This window comes from Anolis carolinensis, chromosome 1 (assembly GCF_035594765.1).
Source record: "Anolis carolinensis isolate JA03-04 chromosome 1, rAnoCar3.1.pri, whole genome shotgun sequence".
NCBI lineage: Eukaryota > Metazoa > Chordata > Lepidosauria > Squamata > Dactyloidae > Anolis > Anolis carolinensis.
The window spans coordinates 30,707,562-30,729,988 of NC_085841.1; the positions used below are offsets into that span (position 1 = coordinate 30,707,562).

The 22,427-nt window shown below is 39.1% G+C and overlaps 1 protein-coding gene across 1 annotated transcript in view; it reads right to left on the minus strand.

Annotated features, from left to right (window-relative positions):
• Positions 1-22,427, minus strand: part of ints7 (integrator complex subunit 7) — a 60,099-nt gene that overhangs the window by 19,569 nt on the left and 18,103 nt on the right. Inside the window, exons 6-13 of the mRNA XM_003215977.4 lie at positions 21,794-21,993; positions 20,232-20,354; positions 16,063-16,180; positions 14,572-14,706; positions 12,358-12,455; positions 9,510-9,749; positions 7,064-7,201; positions 3,879-4,085 (exon numbers count right to left, since the gene is read on the minus strand). Coding sequence (XP_003216025.1) covers positions 3,879-4,085; positions 7,064-7,201; positions 9,510-9,749; positions 12,358-12,455; positions 14,572-14,706; positions 16,063-16,180; positions 20,232-20,354; positions 21,794-21,993 — 1,259 coding nt within the window. The remainder of the gene's footprint in view (positions 1-3,878; positions 4,086-7,063; positions 7,202-9,509; positions 9,750-12,357; positions 12,456-14,571; positions 14,707-16,062; positions 16,181-20,231; positions 20,355-21,793; positions 21,994-22,427) is intronic.

A 22,427-nucleotide genomic window follows, 5' to 3' on the forward strand; every position in this document is an offset into this window, starting at 1 on the left:
TCTCCCACTACACTCTCTCATGACTTGCATTCTGAGTTACACTTTATTTCTAAAAAATTGAAAGCCCAAATGCAATACTCTCTTATTTCCTAAACCCATTTCAAAGCAAAGTGGTGGATTTGGCATTTCTCAAATTTGCAGTGAATTATGTTATATAAGATGCTGAAACTAAGCCTCCAGCGCATTAAATGTCAATGATATGCAAATTGTGTTGTTTATGTATCCAAAATATAAAGTATACGCAACTCCTTATAAATATATTCCTAATGTCACAAGAAAAGTTAGCTTCTCTTGCTTAAAGGTTTCCTATATGCCGAAAATAGTTCCACTTCAGCAAATGCAGCATTTGATTAAATGTGGTAAACAAGAGAGGGAAGCTACTTTATAGACAGGAAGTTTGGCACTTGGCAGATTATTACAGAAGGAATCAGAAACTGCTCAAATAGCAGCCAAGATTGGTATTGCTCGTACTTGCCCTCCTCTGTGGTAATTTGAAATACAATAATAATAATAATAATGCAGGTACCAGAACAGTTCTTTCCAAAACTGGTTATTTCTACCTGATACCAGTACTTGAATAAACTATTTAAATTACCAATGGCATGACTGCTTGGGTAAAATTAGTTACTTCCACTTTGCTCAGTTCATTAACAATACACTACTAAGCAGATAATTTAGACAATGATGAAACAAATAACTATTGATAAAAAAATTCTAGACCTGGAATTGGTTACAACTAGGGAGTGTATCTAATTGAGGCCAACATGTTACAGGGAGCCCAGGACTCCTTTATTGTACTGGCTTCCAAGTTGTTTCTAATCCCTAGTGCTGATGATGAACACAAAAACCATGACTGGTTGAGATAGTGGTATCTGAATAACTTCCCTGCTTACTGAGATTATGTTTGAAGGCCCTCTTATGTGCCACAGAAGCATGCTTATTTAGAACAAGGGCTACTTTTTTTGGTATTACAGTGGGGAAAAAGTATTTAGTCAGATATCAATTGTACAAGTTCTCCCACTTAAAAAGATGAGAGAGGCCTGTAATTGACATCATAGGTAGACCTCAACTATGAGAGACAACATGAGAAAACACATCCAGAAAATCACATAGTCTGATTTTTCATGAATTTATTTGCAAATTATGGTGGAAAATAAGTATTTGGTCACCAACAAACAAGCAAGATTTCTGGGTCTCATAGACCTGTAACTTCTTCTTGAAGAGGCTCCTCTGTCCTCCACTCATTACCTGTGGTAATGGCACATATTTGAACTTGTTATCAGTCTAAAAGACAACCTCAAGCAGTCATACTCCAAACTCCACTATGGTGAAGATCAAAGAGCTGTTCAAGGACACCAGAAACAAAAGTGTAGCCCTGTACCAGACTGGGAAGATTGAATCTGCAATAGGTAAGCAGTTTGGTGTGAAGAAATCAACGGTGGAAGCAATAATTAGAAAATGGAAGAGATACAAGATCACTGAAAATCTCCCTTGATCTGGGGCTCCACAAAAGATCTCACCCCATGGGGTCAAAATGATCACAAGAAAAGTGAGCAAAAATCCCAGAACCACACGGGGGAACCTAGTGAATGACTTGCAGAGAACTGGGACCAACGTCACAAAGGCTACCATCAGTAACACACTACGCCGCCAGGGACTCAGATCCTGCAGTGCCAGACATGTCCCCCTGCTTAAGCCAGTACATGTCCGGGGCCAACTGAAGTTTGCTAGAGAGCATTTGGATAAACCAGAAGAGTATTGGGAAAATGTCATATGGTCACATGAAGCCAAAGTAGAACTGTTTGGCAGAAACACAACTTGTGTTTGGAGGAGAAAGAATGCAGAGTTGCATCCAAAGAACACCATACCTACTGTGAAGCATGGGGGTGGCAACATCATGCTTTGGGGCTGTTTCTCTGCAAAAGGACCAGGGTGACTGATCCATATGCATGAAAGAATGAATGGGGCCATGTCTCGTGAGATTTGGTGTGCAAACCTCCTTCCATCAGCAAGGGCATTGAAGATGAAATGTGGCTGGGTCTTCCAGCATGACAACGATCCCAAGCACATCGCCAGGGCAATGAAGGAGTGGCTTCATACGAAGCATTTCAAGGTCCTGGAGTGGCCTAGCCAGTCCCCAGATCTCAACCCTATAGAACACCTTTGGAGGGAGTTGAAAGTCCATGTTGCCCAGCGACAGCCCCAAAACATCACTGCTCTTGAGGAGATCTGCATGGAGGAATGGGCCAACATGCCAGGAACTGTTTGTGCCAATCTTGTGAGGACTTACAGAAAATGTTTGACTTCTGTCATTGCCAATAAAGGATATATAACAAAGTATTGAGATTAACATTTGTTATTGACCAAATACTTATGTTCCACCATAATTTGTAAATAAATTCATGAAAAATCAGACAATGTGATTTTCTGAATTGTTTTCTCATGTTGTCTCTCATAGTTGAGGTCTACCTATAATGTCAATTACAGGCCTCTCTCATCTTTTTAAGTGGGAGAACTTGTACAACTAGTAACTGACTAAGTACTTTTTTTCCTCACTGTATATTTCAGCTTCATTCTTCTCCCCGATAAAGACATTGTGATGTAAATCTGTCACCAAGTTTGACATGATTTTCTCAGAGGTTCCCAAATCTATGTGAGCACTGCATATCAAAATGAGTCGTAAATGGAAATGTCCCTCCTTGCCTGAGTCAGATGGGAGTTTTCCCACTTATTAGACTTTAAACAAATATGCATTACTCTGGTATTGAAAGTGGCCTGTGCTTTAGTATTGAAACTGAGAAGCACTAGGACTGGCTGAAGTCATAAGAAGAGAAGCTGCAACGATTTGTTGATTCCGTGTCTTAGACTGGCACTACTGCTTGGGATTTCCTTTGGCAACTCTTGTGCCTAGAAAAAAGGGCTTTGATTGGAATGGAGACAATAATGGAAGATACGTCAGGGTTTTTTTTTCAGTTCTTGGCTGGTGACCTGGCTGAGACTAATAAATGCCTCAGATTCTGAAACCTAAGCTCTGTTTCTGTCAGGCCTCTTTCTGGTGGCCAAATGATAGTCTTCGGGGCCAGAAGAGGCCTCCTCTCCCCACGTGTCCATGATGCAGGGAAATGGAAACTGGGCTAGCTCCCTCCACCTGGCTTAAACTGTGTAGTCCCTGTGGAATAAAGCAATCCACTCTGTTGGTTGCAAAGCCACGTGCTACTGGACTTGAAGAAGGGGAGAAGGATCATTTCTCCGCCTTTTCTTTCTCTCGTTGGCATGAGTGAATCTGCTGCAGTGATAGTCTCTTTGTGTATAACTGCCCAGAATCATGCTGCTAATTTGGGGGGTCCTTTCCTTGGGGTGGGGAATACTAATCTCTTCTTCATTCTCTCCAAAGTTACTTCTCTTATTGACCACTGGTTCATTTCTGGCAGGGAGGTGACAGCACTTGGATGCAGTAATATTCTCACTCCTATACTTCCATGCCTTTTTCTGAGCTCCTAATAGATATTTCTGATCTCCCACTGCAGATGGGGGAACTGATTCAGAGCAGAGAGATAGAGATGCTGGGAAGGCCAGAGATTCTTTTAAAAGTTTAGAGGTTAAGATTTAAGGAGTTTTATTTTAAAGAAAAGAAAGCTAAGGTGGTGAAAAATATACAAAAGGGCTGGAGCAGATGCAGCAACGAAGCAGAGTAAAAGAGAATTATGTCCTATTGGCGCAGCAGGCAAGAAAAAGACTGACCTTTTAAGGATAGCTACCCTAACTGGGGATTGCTGGAAAGTCTTTTCTTTTTCCTGCTTATTTGAGAAAGTGGTAGGAGCTACCTAAAACTACAAGCTGTTTCTCACTTTTCTGCTGGGGTCAAAAAACACACTCACTGTTAAGGATGCTATTCCTTTGTGATAAGATTTTAGCGATTCAGCAATACAAGAGAGTGCTGAACTGTAATCATCCTCTTGCAGCACAGTTAAGCATTGCTCTGCATTGGAGAACTCCTTCAAACTGTTCAGCCAAAAGTAGAAATGTTCTGAAGCAACCTGAGTCAGCAAGCTTTGATAGAGCTCTTTGGCCATGCCATGGTTACCCTACAAAAGAAACAGGAGATTGTAATTGGAAGATCATGAGTCTTTCTGTATTTAACAAAATAACACAATAGTAATGAATCCAGACTGAAATAAAGGGGAGGAGGTTAAAATCAATCTTGCAATGAATAAACTCAAGGTTTTTGAACTTTGTCAGGGTGTCTTCCTCCCTGCCCTGTATTTGTTCAGAAATATGCTCAAACTGACCATCACCACAAGTCAGTGTACTGTAGTGGCTTGAATTTTGGACTAGGACACTAGGAGATCAGGACTGGACTCTGCTTGGCCATGGAGCCCCAATGGGTTATCTTAGGCAAGCCATATGCTCTCAGCCTGAGGAAGGCAAGAAGAATCTCACTTAGGATCTCCATAAATCAGAACTGACTTGAAGGCACACAACAACAATTGACAAACCATAATCTCTTAATGTCTAATCACCATGGCCACCGCTCTGGCTGCAAGTGATGTGAACAGTAATCCACCCAAAGTTCAAGCATAATGTTTCCTGAACCCCATATAGGCCACCTCCATATATGTACACTAACTATAATCACTCATTCTGTGTTTTCAACTTCAAAAACTACATAAAAAGTTTAATTCTGAAATTGCAGGAATATATTTGACATTTCTGAAGAATATTTGCCCTGTTCTTTAGTAATAAAGCCCAGATTGAGAATTCTCCAAGTTTTGCAACTTTTTGGTTGTAACTAATGTGATTGTCTTACCAATATCTCACTGTTTATTCTATTGGATCAATATGACTCTAAACCAGTATTTCTCAAATTCTCCTCTTCCAGGTGTTTTGGACTTCAGATCCCAGAAATCCCAGCCAGCTTACCAGTTGTTAGCAATTGTGGGAGCTGAAGTCCAAAACATCGGGGGGGGGGGGCACAGCTTGAGAAATTCTGTTCTAAACATTACACCACTTACAGTAACAATAATGTTTCTTCTTCCCCCACTTCATTGCAAAATCACGAATTCATTACTTGATGTCAGTTTATTTTACTCACAACAGGAATGACTGAAACAGGACTGAAACATTCCTGTCCTGCAGTGAAGTGCCTGTAATTTCTGATGAGTGAGGCTGTTGCTACAGTTGTCAGCAGGATATAAAAAATCTGTAAGGCTATACTCACTTCACTTAGAATTAGTTGCATTAAAAAAACCCATTTCAAATTATAAATGGAGATAGCTCATATCCTTTTCCAAAAATAGATTTCAAGGGGTTTTTTTCTCGCCAAGTGCAACATTTCATAATAAAAATTATCAGAAAGAACTCTTGGATACATATAAAATAGACATTTAGAAAAAAATCCTTGGGCTCTGGCAGAGTTCAAATGCTATTATTGACTCTTGTTTCAGGACACAAATTACTGGTTGATTCAAGCCGGTAATGCAGTGCTCTTTATGCCATCTGCTGTGGAGGACCAACATGGTTTCCCCTCCAATGTGCCAGAGATTGATATATTTGTGCCCACTGACAGTAATAGTTTATTTCTTTCTGCTAATTCTTCAGGGACTAGCAGCCAATGGCTTGGAGACCAGTACTGGTTCAGGCAGCACCAAATACTTTGGGTGTTGCTGACATAATGCAGACATGCTATGGTCCAAACTGACATCAAAACTTTCAGAATTAGACCCTTGATCAGGAGCCTGCATGCCCTAGAATACAAAGCAGTGTTTTTTGGTCCCACGGTTTTATGGTGCTTTGCTTTGCCCATCCCATCAGGTGTTTCTCCTGGTCTAAGCACAAAGAGCTCTGGGGCTTGAAATTCTTGGTATGACAGTACATGTTGATCAAAGGGAAACACATCTCCTCTCTCATTATCCTAGTTTAACAGCACATGCATTCTCTCTGCGGTGGAGAAAGGTTTTAGCCTGAGGCACAGGCAGGAAGTGTAGCAATTCCAAATCTTAAGCTTCTGATTGGCTTCAGCAAACCTCACAAGATCTGTACAAGAGATCTGTAGATATAAGGACACAAATTTCTAAAAATATACTCAGGCATGAGCTACAGTTTAATTTTATTTTTTCCCCTTACAGCAAATGGAAAACTACCAAGTATAGAGCCATAAATCATTGAATATCAAAGTCAGGATTATCTATGCCAATTTCTACGTATGGATATGAAAGCTGAACTGTGAAGAAATCCGATAGGAAGAAAACCAACTCATGTAAAATGTGGTGCTGGAGAAGAATTCTATGGATACCATAGACTGTTTAAAAGAGAAATGAGTGGGTCCTAGATCAAATCAAGCCTGAACTCTCAAAATTTGGACATATCATGAGAAGATGTGACTGATTAGAAAATACAAAAATGAATTGCAAGATAGAAGCCTCAGGAAAAGAGAAAATACCCCATTATATATGGACTAACTAGTGAAGAAGTCTATAGCCTTGGGTTTGTGGGATCTGGGCAAACCTATTTATAACAAGGTGACTTGGAGCTCTCTCATTGATAGGATCACCATAAATCAAGTTTGACTAGATGGTAATTAACAACAAATGGAAAATTGCAATCCGGACTGAATTTTGGTGTCCCAGTAAAACGCATCCCCTCTTTTATGGCAGGCGCTCTGAATCTAATCAACTGGGAGGTTGCCAGGAACATGGAATGTACAATGATATTCAACTTCTCACATGCTCTCAATGGTATCATCTAAAATTCTGGTAAAAAATTCTGGATTTGCCACACTACTCCTAAGAGTTTATCACTAGGCTTTGGGCTTCAGAACTGCTTTATTTTAGCACATAATCAAATGTCTTTATTTTAAATTCTGTTTTGCCTTGGGATAGTGCAGGGAATCCCACTCCAGCAAAAATGCAAGCCTTCATATCACAGGAACAGGGCAAAAACCTCCAATGAAGAGGTTTTTTTTAAAAAAATATTTCCTTTATAGCATTTTTACGTTTACATTTCATAATATGAACTACAAATTATCAGTCTTGCTTATAGAGAAAACCACTGATCACACACATACCATTCTGGAAGCTTGTCTGGCTATCCTGTAAGCTGTCCATCCGTTGGAGACATTTTCAAGCTGTTGTTTGATAACAGTTTTCACATCAGAGGATAAGCTCTTTTGACTGGCAACAAATATCACTGTAGCAAGAGAGACCTGATAAAGAAAAAATTAACCAGACAAGCCTGAATGAAAAATAAAAGAACATAGAATCTATGCAGGAATGAAGTTGATCAGGTTTAACATTGTAAAAAGGGATCTTGTAGCACCTTTGAGAGTGAGAGAAACAAAGTTCATAGTATAAATTTTGTAATATAAGTTGCCTCTCATGAAGTTGAGTTCATGAAAGCTTGTGCTACAACCAATTATCTCTCGGTTTCATAGGTGCTACAAAATCCCCTATCCATGGAACCTCCTTATCCATGGAATCAATATCAATATTCGCTTCCTTCTACTTTGCAAAGTATTTCCAGCGCAAATAATAAGGCATTTGGGGACAACACATGTAGAGTCAAAATACAGAGTTCACTACCCATAGTTTCAGGTATCCATGGTATGTGTGTCTTAAAAGATATCCATGGGTTCTGGGGGCCATACTGTATTGATGAAGACTGGCATAGCTATGTCTTTGAATATCGCCTAAGATTGTCAACATGGTTGTTGTATGTTTTCCGGGCTGTATGGCCATGTTTCAGAAGTATGGCCATACAGCCCGGAAAACATACAACAACCCTGTGATCCCCGCCATGAAAGCCTTTGACAACATGAGCTGTCCCTACGGATAATGGTTGAGGCTCCTTCTTTAGAGGCTTTTAAGCAGTGGCTGGATGGCTATTTGTCAGGGGTGCTTTGAATGTCATTTTCCTGCTTCTTGGCAGGGGGTTGGACTGGACTGGATGGTCCATGAGGTCTCTTCCAACTCCATGATTCTATGATTCTGTATTTTTTTCCTTTTCTAGCAACAAATACTTTTATAAAGATGAAGTAGACAAAAACTGTGGTATGAGGGTCTGGATTTTGGAGAAATAACTGTTTTCAAAAAAGGGGGGGTGAACATATGATCAAATTGAGTAATAATTGGCACTAAACAGCGTAGCCAACAGTGAGGAGTAACAGGAGGTTTTGGGGCTTTTTCATCACTCTGAACAATCACATGCAAATGTGGCCCTTTTAATAGTGACCCTAAGGAAATCACTGATTTACAGAGAAGATATGGAATAAAATCATGACAGTGAAAATATGATAAAGACCTAAACATTTTGAATTCCAAAAAGAGATAGCGATGTTGCACATTTAATACCTCCAACTGTGTGTGTTAAGGCCAAATATAGAGTCCATGTGAAACATGTGCCACCCACTGGATTAAACAGGAATTCAGAAAACCAGGACTCCAATTTTCCTCAATAAAAAGTTGCACTGAAAATGATGGGACTTATTATTCTGGTTTCAATTTTGGGATATAAACTTTTCATTTTCCTTTGTTACCTAAATGCAAACATGTGTTTAAGACCCACTTTGTAGATACTATAGACAAGGATATGTCAAAGTGGTAAAGTTAACCATCTTCTCTTCATCTATAGGGTTAGTTGAAACTTATTTGTTTAAATTAACTCCATACATTTTCTTCTTGGGTCTTTCCTCTTTAGTCATATTTCTCCTTCCTATTCTACCTTCTCTTCATGTTAACCCTGCACTTTATATCTGTGGTCTTACCTATGCTAACTTTCTCTGTGAAGAGTTCTAATATGTGTTGTCGAAGGCTTTCATGGCCGGGATCACAGGATTGTTGTGTGTTTTCTTGGCAGTATGGCCATGTTCCAGAAGTATTATCTCCTGGTGTTTCGCCTACATCTATGGCAGGCATCCTCAGAGGTTGTGAGGTATAACACAACCTCTGAGGTTGCCTGCCATAGATGTGGGCGAAACATCAGGAGAGAATACTTCTGGAACGTAGCCATATTGCCCGGAAAACACACAACAACCCAGTTCTACTATGGCATTGCCATCCAAGACACTTCTCAAAACAGGTATTTTCTCTTTCACTTTTCCAGAGTGAGTTTATAGATCTTTTCTAGGGCTGAACTGAGAAATTCCTAACACCTCCCTTCTTCTTTACATAGACTATTTCTACTTAACCACAAATCTTGTGACCATGCACTTGGGTTTTTTCCCTTCTACAATTATAAACTAGTCAAAGTATAGGTTCTACATAAACAGTAAACTTCATGATATTCCATGACATTTTCCTAGGGAGAAAAGACCCCAGATGGAGAAAAGGCAGCAAAAAGCCAGTTACTTACTACCAAGGAATGCTTTCCACTCCATTTACTAAGAGAGCAAACTACTAAATGAACAGTCAAGTTACAGCCTGTTCCATAAGTAACTTACTAAATATTTATTCAATCTGATTCCACCCAGACCCAGCTGCTATCAAGAGCAAATATCCTGGATCAATGTTTCTCACCAAAAGCTCTTGCTGTTTGTCAGAAGCCGACCGTCCAATCACTTTATAGAGATCCATCAAGTCTCCCAGCATACCATCCCCTAAAACTGGCAACTGCATGGCAATGGCTGCCAAGCAATGGCAAATGAGGATCCGGGCCGCGTCCTGAGTGCTGTGCAGCTGTGTCAACAAGGACTCGACAATGGACTGGCTGAGATGGGGGCGACACTTGGCCAGCTTCACCATACAAGTGAGTGCTCTCTGCATTGGAACAAGCAACATTTTCTCAAAATTCAGTCTCCACCTGTCACCTTTCAACAGGTGCAAACATCTGTCACAGTACTGGAGTTACTAAGGAGCTACACATTATACTATCACATAATCAAGGCTTGGAAGGTTTTTTTAAAAAATTCAATACAGAACGCTCTGAACTTTCTATTTTTCCTTACCTATTAACTGGAAAGTCAATCTGTATCTAATGCTAATGTTTAGGGCTATGTTAATGAGTCTTGGGCTCTTGAAATTCTCTTTCTCCCCTCCTCCATTTGCTTACTGCAAAGACTATGAATACATCCTGGTTTTCTAGTTTAAAGCTAACCACATATTGTCATTCCGAGGATCAGGGTGTGTAATTTGTGGTTCTCTAGATATTATTGGTTCTTGTTACCAGAGACAAAGGTGAAAGAGACTGTGGGCTGCAGTCCAAAAAGATCCAGAGGGCCACAGGTTACCCATGCTTGGTTTAAACAATGGTTTGTTACAATAAGTCAAACTGGTTTATGAACATGCCTTGGTTCAACGAAATAGAGTTTTAATCAACCAGAGATCCCAGTCTGAACATAAACCTGATGATTTTACTTATTTTGGAAGTTGCTTTGGGTCCCACCCTGGGAGAAAGGTAACATATAAGTGCAACAAATAAATAAGCTAATACTTTCATTCTTGTGGCCATGGCAGAAGGAGACAGTCGATCAAGTGTGTCAGTGATGCTAAAACAGAAGTGGGGAAAATGCAGCCCTCTAAATCTTCCCGAACACTACCTTTCATTCTGGCTAATGGTGAGAGATTATGAAAATTAAAAGTGTTAAAATCTGGAAGGCCACAGCTCCCCACCCATGTGCAAAATCATAGATTAGTGTTACATCCAAATCAGTACTTGGTTATAAAAGAACTGGAACACAAACCAATGGATTCAAATTACAAAAAAAGAGATTTTGCCTAAACATCAAATTTATTTATTTATTTACCCTATTTATACCCTGCCTTTCTCTACCCCAAAGGAGACTCAAGGCGGCTTACATATGGCAATTATTCAATGCCTTAAACACATACAAAACCTTAAGCTTAAAATAAATTGAATTAAATTATATATTAAACATTTAAAAATATTGCATTCAATATTAAAATCACACCATCCAGAAATCATAGTCTAAAGCCGTTCCATAGTCATTGCACATATTCCAAATCTACTACTGCACTGCGCTATTCTCCGAAAGACTGATGCCAGAGCCAGGTTTTTATTTTCCTTCTGAAGGCTAGGAGAGAAGGGGCTGATCTGATCTCATTGGTGAGGGAATTCCATAGCCGAGGGGCCACCACTGAGAAGGCCTGTCTCTTGTCCCTGTCTTCTTGCGAAGCAAGCAGGACCGAGACCAGGGCCTCCCCAGACGATCCTAATCTCCGAGGTGGTTCATAAGGAGAGATACGTTCAGACACGTAAACTGGGCAGGAACCATTTAGGGCAGTGGTTCTCAACCTGTGGATCCCCAGGTATTTTGGCCTACAACTCCCAGAAATCCCTGCCAGTTTACCAGCTGTCAGGATTTCTATGAGTTGAAGGCCAAAACATCTGGGGACCCACAGGTTGAGAACCACTGGTTTAGGGCTTAATAAGCTAAAGCCAGCACTTTGAATTGTGCTCTGTAGCAGACTGGCAGCCAGTGGAGCTGACGAGACAGGGGAGTTGTGTGCTCCCTGTACACTGCTCTGGTGAGCAACCTGGCTGCTGCCTATTGGACCAATTGAAGTTCCCGAACAGTCTTCAAAGACAACCCCATGTAGAGTACCCCAAAAGACAATGGCTGCGGGACCCCAAAAGACAATGGCTGTGAAGCCAAGCAGGTGTCCCCCAACAACACCTTCTAGGAACGACCCTCCAAGAAGAACTGGAGCCACTGCAGGACAGTACCCCTGAGCTCCATACCCACAAGGCATCCCAGAAGGATACTGTGGTTAATAGTATCAAAGGCCACTGAAAGGTCCAGCAACTAAGGCTGTTTCAGTTCCATGTTCAGGCCAGAGTGAGCCAGATCTAGATAATCAGTGTCTACCAAGAACGCCTAGAGTTGCAAGGCCACTACATGTTCCATGACATTTTAATGTAAGAGATATTGTCTTGGACAGGGATGGATTTTCTATCTAATGGTCTTTAAACAGAGGTTGGGCGGGCTTCTTTCAGAAGTGCCTTAGTTCCTGCACGGCAAGGGTTGGACTAGATTGCCTCTGTGTTCCCTTCCAGCTCTAAGATTTTATAATAAAAGAAAGTGTGCAAGAACAGGAGAGAGATACTTCCTCGCAATTTTATCCTTCAGTAGTGGATGAGTCAAGCCAAATTTTAATCAAATCAAATCAGGTCAAAATCTTCACTTGATGCTTTCTTAAGGTTCCACTGTCAGGATTGGCTGAAACCTTCAGCACTGACCTTGTTCTGAGTACAGTTTGAAATGCTCAGATACACATCTACTTTTGATGTAAAACAGGATTATTACTAGATTTTAATCAAATCACAAAGTAGCCCCAGTGGTAAACACTTAAAATCCATTACATAAGTACCTGAAATAAAATAACACAAAGCAAGAACATTATTTACCTTTAAGGTTGCTTGAGTGCCTGGGCTGCTGTCTTGACTACAAAGAACAAGAAGAGATTCAAGGCCAAAGACTGCATCTTGCTCCAATGGCAGAAGATCTAGGATCAAGAACTACATGTTATTCCAAAATGTCTTAATATTAGCCACTTCTTCTTTTGATATCATCCCTTCATTTATTTTGGAAGTCTGAAATACACACCTTACTACAACAACACAGCAAAGATAAAAGAAGTTTCAAAAACAAACAAATTCAAATCCCATCAGATTTAACACAGATGCGGACAGATTTCAAATAAAATGCTTTTAGTTCTCCTTAACATGTGTTTTCCTTTTGGTCATGTTTGATTTGGTCACAAAACTGGAGAGCAAGGCCACCTTTTTCATCAAGCTGTCATAGGAAGAAAAGAACAAGATGTCTCTTGCTTACACAGGCAATGATATGCCCTTCAACATCACCTTGGCTGATTTATCAATGAACACACTTTAATCCATTAAGTTAAGTAATTTTCTGATTATATTTATTAAACCTTCAACTTCATTATTGTTCTGTAAGGAGTGAGCCCTTCCATTACAGGATCAAGGTGAAGGAGTATTTGGCTAAAGAATGGCGTACCTACAGAGACAGAATAGTCACCATACACAGCAAGAAAGTTCTGATGCATAGAGTCACAGTTTCATGTTTAGAACTGCATTTGTGGAACAGAATAGCATTCATGGGCTTCTCATCTGTCATAAAAATTCCTTATAATGTAAAGCCCATATTTTATTGCATTTTACTTAAGTTACTAAAGATACTTTAAATCTAAAAAAGGAAACAGAGACAGGGTAATTGTGCTACTCTGAGTGTGGATAAAAGTCTCTCCCCCCCTCTCTGAAAGTAGGAATATTTCTCTTCTCTCAGGTGGAAGAAGGACGAGGACCTCTCAGGATCTATGAGTATCACATTTGTAGTTTCTAGAAGGCTTATCCTGTTAAGGCATACAACCTTTTCCCCTGCAATTTGAATCCATTGCTCCATGCCTTAGAAACAAGGAGCAATGAATCCATGAAGCAGTGGATTCAACTTTCAGGAAGAGATTTCACTTAAAAATTAGGAAGAACTTCTTGTCAGTAACAGCTGTTCTGCAGTGGTACATTCTGTGGTAGAATGTTCTTCTCTGGAGGTTTTAAAACAGAAGCTGGATGGCCATCTGTTGTGTGCTTTGATTGTGGATTGGATGTATGGCCCTTGTGGTTTCTTTCATTTCTATTCATCTACTTTTTCCTTGTCTTGAGAAGGAGGAGTACTGGAACCTTTCTCAAAACCTTGAAGGGCCATTTGGAGTAAGAGAACAAAGCAATGTCTAGCAGTGTATTTATACCCAAGAACCATCTGCACTCAAGACTGCATCACTTGAGGATCAAGGGATGCAAGGATACATTCTTTGTTTATATTTTCAGTTACTATGTTATTTTCCTTCTCTAAATCACCACAAAACCTAAATCTTGCACTTTCAGTAATGTAGTTGCACTCTATTATACCCTTTAGACCTAAACCGAACAGGAACTGTGTTTACTCACTCCAGATCAATATAAGGACTTCTACCAAGCTAGAATTGTACAGTCTCCCAGTTGCCATGGGGACAAGGATGCTTTTCTCAATTGTACTGAAGCAGGCAGCTATGGTTTTTCTAGCACGGATTAGGAAAACACAAAACCTATAAACCCACATTTAGGATCAGGTAGTATTTCCTGCACTCAGCTGACTGCTGAAAAACTAGTCTGGAAAAGAATATTAACTCACACAAAGCTATCTTTCTCCCTGTCTAAGTGCAACATTAAAATATGAGAGTATTGCTGGCAGTTTCTTTTCCTCCCCAAATACTAAACAGCTTAATCTGCAGTGATTTTAAAATTGCATTTGCTTTCTTGAACAACCAACTCTGACTAAATCTCTTTGCAAACTTTGATGCAGGCTCATACATGATATTTTCTGCTTAAAATCAGTGTGGTAGAACTCTGTCTTTATACTGGCTGGCATGTTTCACTTTCATCTTCAGAGTAAGTTATTTTAGCAAGAAAAAGTGACAAAACTTAATTTGAGTTTGAGCCCTCACATTTAACTGTTAAGATAACACTTCAGAGGATGTTGGCTTCTCAAAGGAAATAAGAGCACATTACACCAAACATTAATGATAGTGCAGCTACAGATACACACATATATTTACCAGTTACCTTTTTCCTGACAGGAAGCAACAATATTTGTCAGAACCCGTACTCCATGAACAGCAATGCCCTGATTATTGTGGTAACAACACTCCTGTGCTAGTTTGATTAAATCAGATGATCTTGATGAAGCAGCTGTCACTCCTAAATAAAGAGAAAGGCATTTCTAAAAAAATAGCATTGTACTGCTAATTAAAGGCATACTTCAGTTTACCAAGCCTCTGAGAAAGAAGTTTCTTTTCAAAAAATATTTCACTAAGTCTTCTGGAGGAGTATCTTCCTGGTATCAGGAAGAGGATAAAAAAGGCTGAAGAATCACAAACACAACTTGCAGCAGCTTAGGAGCAGGCTATCTGTGCAGCTCACCCATTTTGCAAAAGGGTCAAAGCCTCCAAGCAACAAGGAATAGCAACTCACTGTTCTAGCCTCTACACTAGTGGCACTGGGGAAGAAAGTGAATAAAAACGTATGTCAGTTTTTTACTTTTGCAGTTCTCAACAGGAAGTGGGGGTGAAACCCTCTTTCTACCACCCCAAAGCCCTCCACATGACACGAGGACTTAGAAAAAAACATAACATTTGTTTTGTTTTTTTACATGAGGCTTCTTTGGAGGCAACAAGTAAATTACATGCAAGGGTTATAAAAACAAATAAGCAAGCCAAGTCAAAATTTTAGGACCCCTGTATGTAACTTTTTTCAACTAAATTTTTCACCCACTAAAAGACTCCCTGAGGTCCATTCTTTCTCAAATCCGTCCAATCAAGACTGCTAGAAAATATCCAGGATTGAAATAACTCTAGATCCTTCTAAATGAAATGCCAGGGACCCCCATACCTCTGCATTACAAAAAGACCGATCTAATGAATAACATTGAACAGCTCATTATTTCTCATTCTATTTGGACTTTCAAGGTTAAAATGCAAGTACGAGTTCTTTACAGGAACAGTTGGACACAGAGACAAGAAATTATTCATTCAAATGTAAAAGGAGCAAAGATAAAGGTGACTTTATGGCTATATCAATCTTCTGATTACATTGGAGCCAGGAGTGGCATTTGCTCCATTCTCCTGGGATACTCTATACTGCTGTTTAAATTAAGTATGTGGTATAATGGGCTCTCAGTCAATACTTCACTAGTATGTAGTGTTGGCATAGTCTGGGAATACTGAAATGGCATGTAGCACTAAAGCAGGGTGGAAGTGAACTGTACAACAATTTGTTTTATTGCACCTGCACCCAAGCATACGCCTACTTGCCCCTGGCGATTTTCAAAAGAAAGTCACTGAACTGGACACGCACTCCATTATTTCAGTCATTCTTGCAGTCATTCAATTCCAATTAAAATTAGCTTGGCTGTCTGTGGACTTCAGAACCTTCAAAGGGAAGAAATTCGCTGTTCAACATAAACAATGTCCAAAAAGAAAAAGAAAAGCACCACACAAACAATTATCTACAAAAGTAAAGAAATGCCAAAATTGGCCTGATTTAATCTAATCATACCTGGACCAGTGTTGAAGTACTGCTTGATGGCTATTGTCCCTGACAGTGTGGAAAGAACAGACAGCATGCCTAGTTTCAAACTGTCATAAGGGGTTTGAAGGGCACATTCACAAAGTACCTGAAAACCAAAAGAAATCATTATTTTAATACATGGGAATAATTCTGATATAAAAATAGCAATAATCTTCAACATGTGCTGATTATGGCATGATAATTGGCAGATGTATTTCACTTGAGTATACGATGCTGGCCGTGTGAATAAAAACTGAAAGCTAACTTCTGTCAGGGGGTTAACTGACTCCGAACCACCCTGATTTATTGGTGAGTCAGGCCTCTCATCAATCCATCTTCTGTCAGACTGCTTAAGCATCTGGCTATAAGCAGCACCGACAAATGACACCACAATCGTAATTCAGTTGATCCCAGCGGTTCTATGGCAACTACAAAGTCCATCACTCACAGGACCCATGTTTCCCTAAGCAAGGCAAAGCATGCCCTCTCTCTTTGCCGACTGTCTGCGAAAAACTTCTGCCGGCAACTCCCACATTCCATAGCGGAATGACGAATGTCCTGTTCGCACTTCTGATACCGGAAGACTCGACCTATTGACTAGGCAGGCTAACAATCAAGCTGGCCTGCCATTAACCCGTGTGCTGCTGGAAAGCATGCCGGAATCCACAGTTGCAAAACCCCAACAGCAAAAACACATGATTCAACACTTCACACGTACACCAAAATACACCAATAACTTCCAGTAAACCAACTGGTATGGCTATATTAAATGGTTAGGAAGTTGGATTGGGATTTCAAGGTTCATATCCCCATTGATACTTGCTGGGTGATCTTGGGACATACAATGTCTTTCCATGTAACTCATTTCACAGAGTTGCTGTGATGATAAAGGGGGAAAGAGAAAAGCCATGCATTGTGCTATGGACATATTGGACAAAAGGTGAAGCGTAAATGTAATCAATTAGGGGAAAGGAAAAAAACAACCCAAGCTTAGCACTGTCCAATGACCCCACTTGACTCTTCCTGCTTGTAGCAACTAGTATTGAAAAACTAACAAGGAAGCAAAAGTTTTCCAAATCTGGGCAACAAGTTCATCAGAGCCTTAACAAAGAAGAGCTTAAATCCAAGTTTGAGGTTGGATTCTTGTACCGGGTCATCGATAGAACAACAACTCAAAGTCTTGACTACAAGCTAAGATAAAGATTTGTGTAATTGTCACTTTCTGGTTATTATAACTACTCTGGCAGGATGAACAAAGCAGAGGCAATCAGATAAATAGGCTGGGCCTTACAACTTTGCCTAAGGCTACCAGACAAGCAAGAATTAGACCGGGTCTTCTTGACTCATAGATTATACTCTCAAGAATGATACCATACCAGATTTTAGGTACAGCTGATGTGAGGTATAGAGTGGTTCTACTTATTCTCATCTATAATGACAGTTTTACACATGCAAGTCACTTTTGATGAACATGGCTTAATGAAATCATGCATAAAAGCTAATATGAGATATAAGAACCATTATGCTCTGTACTCCATGGAGTCCTGTCCATTTATATTAGCACAGAAAATGACATCAAAGTGCAAATTAAGGCTATACATTAGAAAAAAATAAACCAAACAGGCTACTAGTTAGCATAGTATCATAATCTCTGTGTTACTGATTTTTTAAAAAGCCAATATAGATGACATTGAAGGTAATTTCCAGTGTGACTCATCTGGTATATTATGCTCATACTCCTGAATCTATCTATATAAAAGGGTTCAACTTCAATGAAGAAGCTAAGGGAAGGGAAGGCAAGACAAGACCATAATTTAAAATACTGTGCCACTCTACAAATTACATCTAACAAGAAGATTTTCCTACACAGATCATTAATAAATTTGTTTCCCACAGAGGTTTGCATGGGATTCTCCAAAGTAATTACATTTGTTCCATCACAACATGCCAGATGGAAAAAGCGGGATCCTGCTAACAGTTCTGAATGTTCATGCAATAATAAATGGGGTTTGTTTTTATGCAAAACTAGGAATTATTGATTAAAAAGTAAAAGTAAAATCTGATGGAGTTATTTTCTATTTTGTAATAATATAATGTCATCATGAAGCTGAGCAATGAGAAATAAGCCTCGTGGGAGAAGTGAAGTCTTTATAGTAATCATTCATATTTTCCTACAATTTCCCCTTTGGTTTTATATCAGGAAACCACATTATCGACATTTCACCAGAGTAATATAAAACCTTAATAAATCTTCAGCATAAAGGCAATTTTCTAAGTCACTGAAGCTAAATCAAACATCCAGAGTAAGCAACCACACAATTTGGCTTTCATAGAACTACGCCTGGCTTGTTTTTCCCTTTCTCCCTAACTGATTACATCGCCTTTTGTCCAATAACTCCATACCTGTGTTTCCTCTTTCCCCTTTTAATATCACAACACAACACATCTGGGAAATGGATCACAACCAAAGGCAGTGTCTGGCCCAAGATCGTTCAGCAAGTATCAATGGGGATTTGAACCTTGAACTCCCAAATCACAATCTAACATCCTAACTATGAATACAACCATACCAACTGATTTACTGGAAGTCAGCTTTCTGCTTTTATTCCAGACATGCTTAGCAGCCAGTTGCTATTAACAGTTATAAAATGTAGAGCATACTTTTTCATTCCGTTATGAAACCAAATATAGAATTCTATACTGCTATCACTGCGTAAGAATTATTTTCCAAACTGGATTGCAAAGATTTTTGTCAAAAGGAAAAGAGAAATAAAAGATTTTGACACGGTCAATAATAAATGTATTTTCTGAATTCTTTTTAGACAAGGGGCAAGAAATACCAATACCAGAAATTAGTATCTACAGAATGAGGTACAGAAATTAAATCACACTAGAAAACCCTGACCTCTAATTGCCAGATAGATTATTGTTTATTAGATTTATAAAATTATACTCTTGCCTAGGAGGCACTCAGGGTGCTGTACAATAAAAAATCATCGGTGCTACATCAAATTAGAGGAACAAAGGCACACAGCCACACAATAAAATTTACAAGCAAAATGAAAATTAAAGAGCAGCAAATCACTGAGCACAATAAAAGAAAAAGACAGGCTTCATGGCTGATCTAATGCAGAACAAGGAAGGAACTGATGTTAGTTTCTCCAACACAGAGCTCCACCATTGGAATACTGATAGAAAAAAAGGACAATACTATCAACCAAGCCTTTTTAGCTGGTGAGACATACAATATGATGACCCCGAATAATTGTTAGGCCCCACCTACACTGCCAAATAACGCAGTTTCAGAATGCATTTTAACAGCATTAAACTGCATTATGTGAATTTACACTGCCATATAATACAGTTCAATGAAGTTAAACTGCATTATATGGCAGTCAGATTAAATGGGACCTCAATCAGGGGTGGGTAAAATGTGCCCCCCAGGAGTAAAAACATTACTTCAAAATTACATTTAGGAAATATATTGGACATTTTTGCTACATATCAAAGTCTTTTTGAGATTGTACGTACATCTTGAGGGCAACAAGACAGAAGAACTACATCTGGAGTAAATCTCTCTGCATATTTGCTTAGGAATTAACTACACCAAATTAAATAGGCTTTATTTCCCTATTTGTGTGTTTAGGAGTGCAGTCCAAATAATAGTACCGTGTTTCCCCGAAAATAAGACAGTGTCTTATATTAATTTTTGCTCCCAAAGATGCTCCAGGTCTTATTTTCAAGGGATGTCTTATTTTTCCATGAAGAAGAATTCACATTTATTGTTGAACAAAAGAAATGAACGTTTATTATATACTGTACAGTAGTTGCCATCACAAACCAGCATAACCAGACAATCCGTGAATCCTATCAAGAATTTCTTGTTACTGCCATTATTTCCATGTACAACAATCTATGGTACGTACATTTACCAATCCTGCATACTCTAGTGTTCTGTTCGGCGGGCATGCTTCCAAACAAAAACTTTGCTAGGTCTTACTTTCGGGGGAGGCCTTATATTTAGCAATTCAGCAAAACCTCTACTAGGTCTTATTTTCTGAGGATGTCTTATTTTAGGGGAAACAGGGTAGTAATAGCAGTAGTAATAGCAGTAGTGATAGCATTTCTATTGCAAAACAAAGATGGTATTTACATACCTGAATATTCTCTCTGCTCCATGTATGTGGAGTTTTATTTGCTAACAGTTTTAGATCTTGGATAGCAAGCCTCTTTACAGCTTCTCTTGGGTCACTCCTTAAGTATTGCAGCAAGAGCTGTATCTATGAATTCAAAATGAAATTAACATTGGGTTTTGCAATATACAGACAGTCCCCAAGTTATGAACAAGATGGGTTCTGTAGGTTTGTTCTTAAGTTGAACGTGTTCACAAGTCAGAACAGGTACCTTTGTGTGTGAGTGAGTATATTTATATATATTTGGCGGGAGTTATATATATGAGCTTTGGGAGGCATAGGGAATGGTTAACACCAATGTGGCAGTTGTTTTGCTGTCTATGCCCCTATTCAGAAGATTTCACTTCACTTTCTGTCCCTGTAATAACTGGATTTTGAAAAACTTGGCTTGTTATGGAAACACAGATTGATGATAAAGCTTCAGTTAAGACACCTTTTCCCCGTGATAGCCCTTACAGGAGTTAATTTCCCTTCCAACGGGTAGATTTCTCTCTTCCTGTTGTCTCATCCCTATCCTTAACAATGAGTCATTTGTAAGTTGGATTGTGGTAACTCAGCGACTGTCTGTATATACAAGCAAAAGCAATTAAGAAATAAGCATAAACATGAATGCTTATGAAACTAAATAGATGGGATGCGCAAGCACATAAACACAGAAAAGGTCACTAAAATTTAAATTACTTAAATAATACATTTGCCTTTGTCTTCCTTTGAGTCTGAGAGAATGTAACTTGCCCAAGGCCACCTAATAAGTTTCCATGGCCAAGGGGGATTTGAACTTTGACCTCCAAAATCATACTATAACATTAAAAACACTACTCCACAATGGTGCTTATATTTACATATATATTTATACTTATATCCTGTTTGGTTTCTCCACTTTTTGTAAGTTGAGCCTTATGTACTTTTCTTCGGTTTTGCTTGTAAAAATGGCACGTACAATATATACACACACACAATTTGTACACCACTGGAGTCTCCACTAGATCATTAACTATCCCATTAATGCTTCCAAGGAATACAGGAGATATATGTTGGTTCTATGGCTGTACGTGTTCCTTAATCTTGTAGAATTGCAAGCAAAAATAGACACAGAAGGAAGTACAGAGAATAAATTATTCTTGTTAAAGGGGAATATATATATATATATATATATATATATTTCTAAATAGAAAAACCCTCATGGCTGCTAAGGTAGGTGAGTGACAGCTGATAATGTCTTTCTATGTTAATTCAAGTTTTTTAAAATGTAACCATGACAAATAATTTCACTTACAGTGTTCCCTTCGTATCCTGTCGGTTTTGGTTCCAGAACCCCTATGGATACTGAAATCCATTGATGCTCAAGTCCCAATACATATTATGCCGTAGTAAAATGGAAAAATCAAGGCTTGCTTTTTGGGTTTTTTTGTTATTTTTTTCCCAAGTCATGAATGGGTGAATCCATAGATGCAGAATCTGTGGATATGGAGAGCTAACTGTGCTTGCTGAGATATAGATAGGTTACGTGAAGTTGAAGGCATTACCTGTTTAGGGATATCTACCAGAGAGGATGCAGCAAGCAAGGTAAAGGTGTGCAAAGTAACAATGACCATCTTGGTGGACGGGTAGGATGTCACCAGCTGTTGAAGCAGCTGGCGAGCCCCAGAGGCCAGGCTGGCATCATGGTGCATATGCTGCAGGATGGGAATCAGCTTCAGCTTCAAGTCCACTGGAGTAGCTAAACCTAGAAACATGAAAGGGAAAAAATAACTTTCAGGAGAAATCAAATAGTTCAGTGTTTCCCAAACTCTGGTCTTTCATATGTTTTGGACTTCGACTCCCACAATCCCTGATCACTGGCCAAGACAGCGGAGGTTTCTAGAAGTTGAAATCCAGAAATACTTGGAAGACTAGTATTTGGGAATCATTGAAATAGATAGGAAAGTGAGTTTAATGTAGTGTATCAGTATCAAAATTACATACAGTATTTGACAGCAAAAACAGGGCTTCTTTGCAGACATTCAAACTTTTAAACACTATAATTACTTCAAGTAAGACTGTAGCTACCCCTGTGCCATAGAGACATAATCATCATTTTTATTAAGGAAAATGACAATTGCTTCATATGAGTGCTAGGGTCATTTATATGAAGCAACTGTCATTTCCTTTAAGAAAAAT